This window comes from Asterias amurensis, chromosome 12 (assembly GCF_032118995.1).
Source record: "Asterias amurensis chromosome 12, ASM3211899v1".
NCBI classification, from domain to species: domain Eukaryota; kingdom Metazoa; phylum Echinodermata; class Asteroidea; order Forcipulatida; family Asteriidae; genus Asterias; species Asterias amurensis.
In genome coordinates, this window is record NC_092659.1 from 4,679,374 (window position 1) to 4,692,437 (window position 13,064).

At 40.9% G+C, this 13,064-nt stretch overlaps 1 protein-coding gene across 9 annotated transcripts in view; it reads left to right on the forward strand.

Annotated features, from left to right (window-relative positions):
• LOC139944764 (protein unc-80 homolog) overlaps nt 1–13,060 on the forward strand; it is a 124,577-nt gene extending 111,517 nt beyond the window's left edge. For 6 of the 9 annotated variants that reach the window (XM_071941860.1, XM_071941861.1, XM_071941866.1 and 3 more), the window contains 10 exons: nt 1,545–1,568; nt 5,997–6,120; nt 7,159–7,401; nt 7,573–7,668; nt 7,839–7,927; nt 8,814–8,979; nt 10,259–10,384; nt 10,632–10,782; nt 11,544–11,761; nt 12,813–13,060. In XM_071941860.1, the coding sequence (XP_071797961.1) occupies nt 1,545–1,568; nt 5,997–6,120; nt 7,159–7,401; nt 7,573–7,668; nt 7,839–7,927; nt 8,814–8,979; nt 10,259–10,384; nt 10,632–10,782; nt 11,544–11,761; nt 12,813–13,060 (1,485 nt within the window). The remainder of the gene's footprint in view (nt 1–1,544; nt 1,569–5,996; nt 6,121–7,158; nt 7,402–7,572; nt 7,669–7,838; nt 7,928–8,813; nt 8,980–10,258; nt 10,385–10,631; nt 10,783–11,543; nt 11,762–12,812) is intronic. The other 3 variants (XM_071941863.1, XM_071941869.1, XM_071941868.1) reach the window with 1 other exon arrangement.
• The last annotated feature ends 4 nt before the right edge of the window (nt 13,061–13,064 follow it).

Genomic DNA, 13,064 nt, shown 5'->3' on the forward strand with positions numbered 1-13,064 from the left:
TTTGAAAATGAGATAGTTTGAGAGAAAACAACACCAAAAACTCCAAAACACCCCCCCCCCCAAAACCCAAAACAGCCCCAAACAACCCAGCAACAATGGGTGCGTTCGATTAGCTTCCCTGGGTCGACTTCGCGTTGCTCACTCGGGTGAGCCCCTGACAAGAGCTAATCGAACTACCAAACTCGCCCTCTCGTGGTGATGTCATGCACCTCAGGTCACCCCCAAGTGACCCACTCCACAAGCAGGGCACTGGGGGCTGACCCGGGTGAGCCCCGTCAAAGCTATTCGAACGTACCGGGGAAGACCAGGGTCGACCCAGGGAAGCTAAACGAACGCACCCACTACTGAACTTACCTTTTAAAGTAGTTATCAAGTTTGAAAGTATTGAAGCCTTCTATTGATAGCCTTTAATAAGTGCTTTTAGACACTGTAAAACTTGCACTATTAATTGGACCGTTAGCCTTTTCAAAATCATCTCAACTCCTTGTGAGTATGCAGCACCGGCAGGCAAACTGGTGAACAGATTGCTTATAAATACATATCGACAATCTCAACTCTTGCAAACACTTTTTTGCCAAAAATTGTTGAATTGTCATTTCTTTTGTCTATTTGGGTCGGTCAGCCTTGCATTTTGCTACATGTGTGCCTATAGCAGGGTAACTACCATCCGAATATCCCAGTTGGGATAAGGTGTTGGACCCCACTTCTCCTAATGAGGATCTTACCCATCTACATGTAGGTGACAATTGGGGCCGCTTGCGGTCCACTAATAGCAGGGTAATTACCACCCGAATATCCCATTTGGGATGCAGTGTTGCCCTGGATGGATCCCACCTTTCCCAAGTGAGAATCTATTCATAATTCCTAACTGGGTGACTTTTGGGGGTCACTAGGTGGGAGGTGCGTTTGCATTCTGCTCTACCTTGCAGGGTTGTTACCACCCAAAACATCCCAGCTGGGATGCAGTGTTACCCTAGTTGGATCCCACTTTTCACAATGAGGATCTATTCATAATTCCTAACTGGGTGACTTTTGGGGGTCACTCGGTGGTAGGTTCAGTTGCATTCTGCTCTACCTTGCAGGGTTGTTACCACCCAAAACATCCCAGCTGGGATGCAGTGTTACCCCAGTTGGATCCCACTTTTCCCAATGAGGATCTATCCGAATTCCTACTGGGTGACTTTGTGGGGTCGCTGGGTGCTAGGTTTAGTCACCCTTGCATTCCAACATTCCTAATTACCAACCGGAATATCCCAGTTTGGATACAGTTGTACCCCGGTCAGACCCCACTTCTCCAAATGAGGATCCATCCAGCATCCAAAAGTTTTCTCCCGTCTTCTTCCAAGTTTATTGTTCGGGCTGAATTTGAGCAAAAAGTCACAAAGTACCGCAGTTTACCAATTGAGCGATGACCACCCGCCCCTCCACACCGTACTGCCATGCCATGTGCATTTTTTAAAACGTGATCACTTGTCTTTGACTCTCGTTTCTCGTTGGTCTTGTTTTCCGTGCCTCGTCAACGGTGCCACACTCACCCCCATCAGCATCAGTACTGGATGAGATCCAAGGCAAGTTACGCTGAGCCTTCCCCCCCCCCACCCCCCTCTCCCCTTACCCCCCTTCCTCTTTCATCTGCTGCCCTCAACAGACCAATTTCATAAAGCCGCCGCCGTGCGATCCTTTTTTTGTTGTTGTTGCAGTGCCACAAAACCGCAGTGGACAAAACTTTGCCAGATGAGATTTCTATTTTATTGATTGAACAATCCAAATCTGTGTTGTGCTGGTGTTATTTTTTCTTTCTTGTCTTGTTGAAATGTGCTTAGCAGGTATCCATCCATGCTTAGCGAGGAGATATCTGCTAAGCGGTGACGAGCGGCGTTATGAAATTGGCCATTGCTTTGGCACTCCGCTGCCGTTCTTTTTTACTTTTATAAACTTTGATGAATTTAACTCTTTTTTCTTTCTCAGAACTTCTCCTCTTTTTTCATTTTTAAAAATTTCTCTCCTCTTGTGACTTTTTAAAAGAAAAGAACAGGCCAAATTTGTTTTTGCCCCCCTGCTTTTTACAGGTTTTAAAATTGGTGATCAGTATTTTTTAATTTTTTTATTGTTTTTTTTATTACTGAAGATAAACAAAGCATCTGTGAGTCACCATTGTGTTTGTACCATGTTGGAGTGTGTGTTTGACAATTGTTACTTGTTTACTAATTTAATAGGCAAGCAAAAAAATAGCCATTCATCACAAATTGAAGTACATTCCAAACTGGCAGAAACGATTGTCTGAATGATTTATATACTCTCATTGGAAATAGTTTTTCTGTATCATTTCTGGTTTTTGATGAGAAAATTATGTCAGTCTGTGAATGTCATATATAAGTTGTACTTCAGTACTTGTTCCTCTGCTTCGATCACTTAAAGCCATTGGACACTTTCGGTAAACAGTATTGTCCAAGGCCCACACTTTGTGTATCACAACTAATATAAAAAATTTAGGCTCAATCGGTCATCGGAGTCGGGAGAAAATAACGGGGAAAACCCACCCTTGTTTCCGCACATTTCGCCGTGTCATGACATGTGTTTAAAATAAATCTGTAATTCTCGACAACGAGAATTGATAATTGTTTTAATGTTTTCTCGAAAAGTAAAGCATTTCATGGAATAACTTTTTTCAAGAGAAGTCTTTCACCATTACCTTCTATAAACCCTCTAAGTTATTTGTAAATCTGTGAACTTTTTTTTTGTTTTCTGTTCCGAAAGTGTATAATGGCTTTAACACTAGCAGGTTCACTGCCAGACGTATTTTCCATCATTTCAAATATAAAAAAGGGATATTGCTTAATTATTTGGTTCCGAAATCGATTGCTTATTTTACTGCCTGATTCTGTCAAAGATATCCAAATATGGAGCACACCATTTGGTGACTTAAGGGTGTCGTTTGTTTATGTGTCTGTAATGAATCGTTTTGTTCTTTATAAGCAATCCTTGTGCCTTGTGTCACCGTGCTGACTTATATATGCATCCCCAATTTAACAATATTGATTCTATGTGTACATTCCATTGTTGCATCATTGTGTGCATAAAGTTGTCTTGGCCAGTTTGTCGAGTCTCGAGTCCTCCTGTGGAGTTATCCCGCCCCCTCCCTCCCTGGCTTTGTTTTATTAATCAGTTCTTTTTCATTTTGTGGATTCCTAATTCACTTGCATGTGATCTGTTCCCGTTCTCCATTAGTCGAGTCATTTCCTTAATAAGGGTAACCAGATTTGGTGAGTGGGATTTCAGTACCCGTTTGGGATTACTATTAAGGTTGAAAGGGATTGGTCAGTACTTGTTTGGGTATTTAATGGGTGAATGGGATTCCAGTACCCGTTTGGGTATATATTGGGTGAATTGGATTTCAGTACCTGTTTGGGTATTTAATGGGTGAATGGGATTTCAGTACCTGTTTGGGTATTTAATGGGTGAATGGGATTCCAGTACCCGTTTGGGTATATATTGGGTGAATGGGATTTCAGTACCTGTTTGGGTATTTAATGGGTGAATGGGATTTCAGTACCTGTTTGGGTATTTAATGGGTGAATGGGATTCCAGTACCCGTTTGGGTATATATTGGGTGAATGGGATTTCAGTACCTGTTTGGGTATTTAATGGGTGAATGGGATTCCAGTACCCGTTTGGGTATATATTGGGTGAATGGGATTTCAGTACCTGTTTGGGTATTTAATGGGTGAATGGGATTTCAGTACCTGTTTGGGTATTTGGGTGAATGAGATTTCAGTACCCATTTGGGTATGTAATGGGTGAGATTGAAGTACCTGTTTGGGTATAAGTGAATGGGATTTCAGTACCTGTTTGGGTATTTAATGGGTGAATGGGATTTCGGTACCCGTTTTTGTCTATAATGGGTGAGTGGGATTTCAATACCTGTTTGGGTATACATTTTGTAAAATACGCGATTGGGATTCCAATGGGCATGCAGTACCTTCATTGCAGTACCCATTTGGGTACATTTATGTTATATGTAATTTAGATTTGGGTGCTCGTTGGGTATCACTTTTTGAGTTTAAGTATCGGCCTACAATGGATAGATGGGATTTCAGTTGGGGTTAAAATTGGTTGGAGGGATTGCACTCCCTCTTGGGTGTATAATGGCCGGAGGGGATTTCAAATCGGTCCCTTTTGGGTATGCAACAGGTGGATGGAGTGCAGTATCCGATACTGAGTGTACAAGAAATGGGTACATAAAAGTATGTTAAAGGTGGGAAGGGTGACATTTTGTGTGTTTTTTAAAGTTTTGTTTTATGGGGTATCTTTTTTTTTTACGGGGGGGGGGGGGGGGGGGGGGGGCTGATCTGGAATGGAATGGTTTATGGTGGTAATGTTGTCACTCATGACAATTCACTAAAAGTAGGGGGGGGGAAACAGGAAAGTTGGGTCAGGTAGCTGGTTCCAAGTTGAGAAAATTTAAACTGTTTGTGAATCCCTTCTGCGTTTTGGATGATTCTGAGTGTTCAAATCCTACCAGGGGCACCATGTGGATTGGGTTTTTGAGTCCCTACCCGACTGTGTGGGTTTTCCCCTGGAATAATTCTCTGGGGTTTTCCTCCCACATCTAAAACTGAAATGTCTTCAATTTGTCTTCTCACCTTGCTCAAGATGCTGAGCAGTCTTTGACAAGAATTATCATAGATGTAGATGTAGGAGTTGCAACAATTTCGACAATTATTATTTATTTGTTTTGTTTGGCCACAGTCCTCACAATTGCAGAATCACTTTGCAAACCAAAATATCAAAATGTTGATATTAAGTTACTTTTGAGTGTCAAAATATTATTCTTCTTTTTTTAGGCAAGTTGGCAGGCTTAGATGCCTGCTGTAGGCCCTCTAGAACATTGCTTTGTTAAAATGCACATTTCGCTTCTGGACAGCGAACTAACAAAGCTTTTAAGAACAAAGCATACTATTGTTTTTAGTGTTTTTTTTAAGATGTGGGAACATTGTGTTGCTTCAAAACAAACTGGTGATTTCTAAAAGCTTTTTCTTCCACAAGACGAAGCCCCTGCGAATGTTTATTTATTTATCTCTGTTTGCAGAAAGTTTTGTCCAGGAGGTCCTTACAGCAGGGCCCAATTTCATGGAGCTGCTAAGCACAAACATTTGCTAAGCATGAAATTTTTGCCTTCATAAAAACAGGTTTTCCCAACCAAATTTCCATTTGATTTTCAGTACAAGCAAACACCAGTTGAATACCAGTAAGAAGCAACATACAACAATGGAAATTTGGTTGGTAATCCTGTTTTTATCAAGAAAGAAATTTCATGCTAAGCAAATTTGTGTGCTTAGCAGCTCTGTGAAGTTGGGCCCTGGTTGTAACCTTCAGAAGAATAAGCTACCCACAATAAATTTTTCCCCATGCAATGTGACGGAATAAAAACACACATTTTTTTTTTTTTTTTCAGCAAATCTTTTGAAAAGAACTTTGAGCAAATGTATAATCCCTTGCACCTAGTCAGTCTCTATTGCAGTGAAAGACTTGCCTCCTACCAGGGCTGCCCCAAACTCTACCAATCGCCTACCAATAGCCTATCGGTCGCCTACTGATCGTCCTAGCGATTGCCTACCAATCACCCACCAATCGCTTACCAATCGCCTACCAATTGCCTACCAATCGCCTACCGATAGCCTATCGGTCGCCTACCGATCGCCTAGCGATTGCCTACCAATCACCCGTCAATCGCTTACCAATCGCCTACCAATTGCCTACCAAATGCCTACCAATAGCCTATCGGTCGCCTACTGATCGCCTAGCGATTGCCTACCAATCACCCGCCAATCGCTTACCAATCGCCTACCAATTGTCTACCAATCGCCTACCAATCGCCTACCAATTGCCTAGTCACCTACCAACAGCTACCTGAAGCTGCTGCTGCCACAGGATTGATTTATGCTATAATAGACCACCGGTCTAAGATTAGGAATGACTATTTTTCCCATGTTTAGGACCTGTATACCCTGGAGCAAGTGTTCGGAGGCACACCTGTCTTCAACTCAGCAGAACGGACGGAGACCATCTTGTTGTACCTCGTCCTGCCTCTATGTTTGAGGGTCGGCTGTGGGAGAAAAGGTCAGTCCGTGTTCAACCCTTGTAAACTCTAGCTGTATGTCAGGCCCTGGACTTGAAGGTCTTCAATTGGACTCAACGGCTCACGCCCATGATGTTTAAATCTGTTGTAAAAAGCCACATTAATTTTCAATTTATTGACAGATTAATTGAGTGATTCATCAATTGACCTTTTGTTTTACTTTTCGAAATGATACAAAATTTACAGAATTTACAAAAACACAGAAAACTTTAAAATTCATCAAAAGACAAGAAAAGACTTTTAAAAAACCAGGTCGAGATACTTGGATTGAAGTTACATCTTAACACATAAGCAAATTCATATGTACAGCATGGTGGAAAAGGGAAAAAAGAATTACAGAATCCATTTAATGACATCAGTGATCTTTGATATGTTGCCGAGACCTCGTCTTGAAAGGGGAACATTGTTCTGGAGCTGGTAGTAGCGGTATTCTATTAAGATTTTACCCTTAAAGATGCTGTGTCAGATTTTTGGCCCAAACATTAAGAAATGGATTTTTTTGAGTGAATGTTATTTCAAAGAGTATCACCCGCTCTAACGAAAAAAAGTTTAACTTTTACTTTTAATGGTTGTGAACCATGACAAAAATTTAAAACGTTTCTTAAAAAACATAAGAATTGGTCACGTGATATATTGTCGGGATCCCGACAAAAACTAATTTTGAGCACTTTATTTCACTGCTACTAATAATTGGCAGACTTTTTCGAGCAATGGCTCAAATGAAAGCTTGTAACTTTCTCGACCCTCATCAAAATACCTATTGAATTTTAAATCAAAATTTGGGGGTCAAATCGGCCAAAAATCTGACATAGCATCTTTAATACGATATTTCCAGGTTTCTAAGCAGTCTTTGAAATTGGAGTGCACATATAAATAGCCAGTGTATACTAGCTTTGAAGCTGACAATTAATTAGTTACAGCTAAATCAACGTTTTGACTGATTGACTAATTGATTCATTCATTCATTGATGGATGGATGGATTTATTGATTGATTGGTTTACATTCCCTTCTTACATAGATTCTCCCAAGATCCGACCATCAGACATCTCGTTCGCACTCACCATGATCCTGTATGCCCTCCTACCACCCAAGCGTCAGCCCCGCCCTGCTGGTGCGCCTGGGAGTGGTGGTGGTGGTGGGGGAATCCCCCCAAAGCAGCATCATTACTCATCGCTCACAGACCTGCCGAGTCATACGAGTATCTCTTACCGAGACTCAAACTCTGTCATTCCAGACTCACTATACGAGGCTGGATTCTTAGGTGAGTTAAGGCCAGGGATGCTTAGCGTCCCTGCCCGCTTCTTTTTATAGAGACCGCCGCCTTCTTTTTTTTTGGGGGGGGGGGTATGTTTGGAAATTTTGTCAGGTACTGGGGTTTTGTTTTTGCAAATATAATAATAACAATAAAAATAATAATGTATTTTTCCTGCAGGTTTGAAGATGATGATGGTCTGTTTTGAGAGCCAGTTATCCCGGGAATGGTTCCGCATTGCTTCAGCTGTCAAGGAACTCGGTTCAGGAATGATGGGTAAGATTTTATAAAACCCTCAAATTTTCATAGGCTTGGTATTTATGCATGTTGAGATACACCAAGTGACAAGACTGGTCTTTGACAATTACCAATAGTGTGACTTTTCAGTGTCTTTAAGCCAAGAGTGAAATCTTGCTAATGTTTGAATTTGTTGTGTGTATCTACAGGTGGTTTAGCTCTATGGAGCTTCATGGATTTTGTCATCACTGTGCGTACTCCACTCTTTGTGATGCTGAAGCCATTTATTGCATTCAAGGTAGGAATGGGTACATGTAGTATTCTCAAATGGGTCTAGTAACATTAACCCCCCAAAACATCCGATAGAAGGACAGGGCTTTGCATGTTCATTTTTGTTTTGTATGGTCTTTAAATGCACTTGACACTTTTGGTAATTACTCAAAATAATTGTTAGCATAAAAACTTACTTGTTAACAAGCTATGGAGAGCTGTTGATAGTATAAAACATTGTGTAAAATGGCTCCCTCTGAAGTAACAAAGTTTTTGAGAAAGAGGTATTTGTCACTCAAATAATTAAAGACTTCAGGCCTGAAGCCTTTTGTACAAATGTGCAACAGGGGTATTTTTTCTTTCATTATTTTCTTGCAACTTCGATGACCAATTGAGTAAAAAGTTTCACATATTTTTTATTTCTTTTGGGATACACCAAGTGTGAGAATACTGGTCGTTGACATTTACCAAAGGTGTCCAGTTCCTTTAAACATGTTAAAGGCAGTGGACACTATTGGTAATTACTAAACATAGTTATTTTCATAAAACCTTACTTGGTAACGAGTAATGGGGAGAGGTTGATAGTATAAAACATTGTGAGAAACAGCTACCTCTGAAATGACGTAGTTTCCGAGAAAGAAGTAATTTTCAACGAATTCGATTTCGAGACCTCAAGTTCAGAATTTGAGGTCTCGAAATCAAGCATCTGAAAGCACACAACTCGTGTGACAAGGGTGTTTTTTTCTTTTATAGTTATCTCAAAACTCTGACGACCAATCAAGCTCAAATTTCACAAGTTTGTTATTTTATGCATATGATGAAATACACCAAGTGAGAAGACTGGTCTTTGACAATTACCAATAGTGTCAACTGTCTTTAAAGTTTTTAATTTTTTATTTTTTTTAAACGTGTAGATGATGAGAATGATTTGCGAGACAGAGCATGAGGTGCTGCTACAACGCTATGTGGGACAGAAACTACGCGCTACCCACACACCGCAAACCAAGTGCAAGTCAGAGATCATGCTGGAGTTGGTGAACGAGCTTCGCCATCTACGAGACAACATGTTCGTCCCAAGAGGTATTACAAGTTTTTCTCTTTCATGTTCTAATGTCTGTTCAGAAACAATTCCCCATTCTATAAGAATTTGAGGCCTTGCAGGTTGAGGTATCAATGTCTATTTTATTTACTTTTAGTTTTATTAGACTTTACACTGGCATAAAAAATATAAATATACAAATCGATACATAAAGAAACAAAGAAGCAAAATAGCTTAAGATACCAAGCCAGTGAGTGGCTAGGAGGAACAGGTGACCCACACCTCTACCACACCTCTTCAAAGCCGTCCTGCCACAAAGAATGTCCCCTAATACCCACCCCATAGTTAAAAACCACCCATCCCACTGTGAAGAAAGGGGAAAAAAAAGGGGGGGGAAAAAAGGGGGGCGCTTGAAGGCGGGACTGACACAAAAGACGACAATACGATGACAAATTGAAGCACACGGACAGACGAAGAACAAAAACACAACCCTCCATAACGAACAGCGCCCTCACCGACAGCGCGGTAACACCATGTCGTCTGCCTATAAAGTCTTTAGTATGGCTTTTGCACAAGCAGCTCCTGGTGGTTGGAGTTTATTGATCAAGAGTGGTCTTCAAAGTATTTGTTTGGCAAAAAGAAACATCCGTTTTCAAAGTAAAACATTCTTATTTTGATTTGATTTATTTATTCATTCATTCAAACTTATATTTATTTTAATACTTCATGAAAACAGAGTACAAACAATGTTTTAAAGGAATAACCAATAAACAAAGCTGTTTAATGAGGGTGAGAAAAATAAATACATAGAGTATGGAGGCATCATCTGGAAGCTGAGGCTTATGTAGGGATGCCTGGGGTGGATTTCACAAAGAGTTAAGACTAGTCTTATCTCGAGTTAGGACCAGTTACTCATCTTAACTTAGGACTATACATGCAATTTGTATATCTCCTAGGACTAGTCCTAAGTTACGACTGGTCCTAACTCTTTGTGAAATCGACCCCTGGGGACAGACAATAAATGGGGACAAGAACAAACGGACTGACAAATAGAACAAAGACAGACATGATTTATTTTTGAAAAATCTTTACGAATTGTTCATGTAAGGAGCTTTTAATCATTATGTTTATTTAATTGCCATAGGACCTATTGCTGACAATGTGTATACATGTATCTACTTGCTGGGTAGATTAATGCATTCTTTTGAGAACTTGTCTTGCAATATATTCTACTACCGTGGAGTAGATTTTTTTGGAAATTCGTGAGACTTTTCCCTCAGTCTCTGACTCATGTACATTTCTTGGGATAAACTCTTGCAGACCGTGTGAAGTTTACTGATGATCTAGCGGTCATGACAGGACAGAGAGCTCAGGTATTTGAGGAGATGGAAATCACGTCCCCGTTCCAGCAGCGAGGCTCCATCATCAGTCGTCTCACGAGGAAAGGTAAAGAGTTTCTTCAAAGTTATGACCAGATTGGGCTAGCATACTTAAAGGCAATGGACACTATTGGTAATTACTCAAAATAAAACCTTACTTGTTAATGAGTAATGGGGAGCTGTTGATAGTATAAAACATTGTGAGAAACGGCTCCATCTGAGTCTTTTTTTTTGCTGTAAAAATTATTTCACTACTATACCAATGTATTATCACATACACTGATAATTCTTCATTCTTGACGTTTCTGTTACAGCCACCATCACGTCTCGTCGCAGCTCCAGTCGTCAGAGTTCAAGTCGTCGTAACAGCACTCGCCGTCGTGGGTCTGTCCGCAGTGCCGACTCAGCCGACCAAAATGCCAACAATTCGGATCAGCAGCGGAGCTTGTCGAGATCAAATAGTGGGTAAGTAACAACCAAGTAATGAAGCAATCGAGTAAGATTTTGCAGGGGTGAGAGACAATGCTGACAAAAAAGTCTGAAACTAGGATCCAAATATTTGAAAAGTAGTTTGATATAATGCCATTTCTACCTTTTAGTAACAACTGGGGGCGGTTTCAAAGAGCACTAAGATTGATCTTAAGATGAGTTGTCAGTAGTCAGTAGCTGAGATGGTTTAAGGAATGAATTAAATGGCCCAGTGACCAGCGGCAATAATATTGGAAACGCTTTGAGACGCCCTTAAGCGCCATATAAGAACCAATTAGGTGTTCGGGCAATAGCCCGAACAACTCTTTGTTAGGTGTTCGAGCAACAACCCGTACAACTCTTAGTTTTTGTTCTTTTTGGGGTTTTTGTTTTTGTTTTTATTCTTCCTCTTGATGTCGATTGTCCGCAAGAAAAAGCATAGCTGCGAAGCTTGAATTAAGTTGAAACTTTGCATGCATGCAGACAATAACCTTTTAACCTGTCTGAACCGGAAGGGCATGTAAAATGCTTTGAAAAGGCATTATTTAATGGCTTTTTTATGCTTGACATGTACCATATTACACATCAAGAATACATTTTCGTTTTGGTTTCTTTGCATTTTGATGAGCTTTTACCAACACTCTTTTCATTGAGTCAAACACTGAACGATAGCCGAACACCTAGTGTAGTTATTATTCATTATCATCAAGAGGAATGCAATCCATTCACAACCGCACCCATGTCTTGATCGCTTTCAGGTACGGACGTAGAAGCGTCCGTCATGCGGATACGTCTTGCATCGCGGAGGCAGACGATGAACGAGAGGAAGAAGAAGAAGAGATGGGATCCCCACTCAGGCCGTTCCAACGTCGACACAACACCAAGAGAATAAGTCGCAGCACCAGCTCACGAAGACATGTCCGCCCAGAGGCCGAGGTCCATGCGCCCGAAGAGCCGAGAGAAAATGTCATTCATAGTGAGTGGAGTCTTGTTTATGTTTCTCGTTGTTATTCTCCGTTTTCGACACCAACTGCAGGGAGATTTTACAAATGTAAAGATGCTATGTCAGATTTTTGGCCTCAAACATTAAAAAATTGATTTTTTTGAGTGAATGGTATTTCAAAGAGTATCACCCGCTCTAACGGAAAAAAAATTAAAACGTTTCTTATAAAACACATAAGAATTGGTCATGTGATATATTGTCGGGATCCCGACAAAAACTAATTTTGAGCACTTTATTTCACTGCTACTAATAATTGGCGGACTTTTTCGAGCAATGGCTCAAATGAAAGCTTGTAACTTTCTTGACCCCCATCAAAATACCTTGGGTCAAATCGACCAAAAATCTGACATAGCATCTTTAATTCTAAACTCAAAGCCTCCAATATGTTACAATTCAGGAGGTTTACAGCCTCTGTGTATCACCAAAACCAAAGGTTTGAACTCAATGTGGATTATTTCCGTCTTGTTTTGGAGACTGCTTTTCCTCTTTCAAAAAAATTTAAAGGCCCTGGGAGGTTTTGAGTAAATTCCTGAAATCAGGAAAAAATCTTGAGTAATCACACGCCTGCAAATGAGATAGACTCTAGAAGGTAACTGATTGCTGCGACCTCGATTGATCTATTCAGTGGGATACCCGCTTAGTAATAGGATCAATTATTGATAAAGTCAAGCTGGATCATGACTACCAGTTACCCTTTAGAGCCTATCACCAAGTGCATCCTCACAGTTGCTCAGCAGAAAGAGCTGAGCAAAATGCAGGAGATATTTCTGTTTTCTGCAACAAAAACCAAATTAAGGCAGGACTAGAGCCTGTTTCACACTACCAAGCCAAGGCCAAGGTACAGTAAAACCCCAGGCAATTACTGGGGATTTTTAACCCCAGGGAGGGCCAATTCATTCTTAAAATTAATGTCAATAGTATTTATTGGTTGTTCGTAATCAAGAACTTGACCGTAGTTGCTGTCTTCTCCTTTACAGCGACCGCTTCCAGTTGATAAAATATTCTCTCTTTCCCAATTTTCCAGTTGACCCCCTGATCGAGAAGTCCGACGACGACATCGAAGATGGAACAAACGAGCAGAGTCGCCTCCTCCAGCAGCCTGCCACTCCGAGGGATCATCACAGCTTCTCTGCCCCCATGGCACCCACAGACACAGAGGATGATCTGGAGGGTATACAGGAGACAGTAAGGCTGTTGGATATGGCCAAGACGGTAGACCCGACGATCATCGACCGACGAGGTAGCGCTGGGGTACATGATACGTGCGTATGAATCC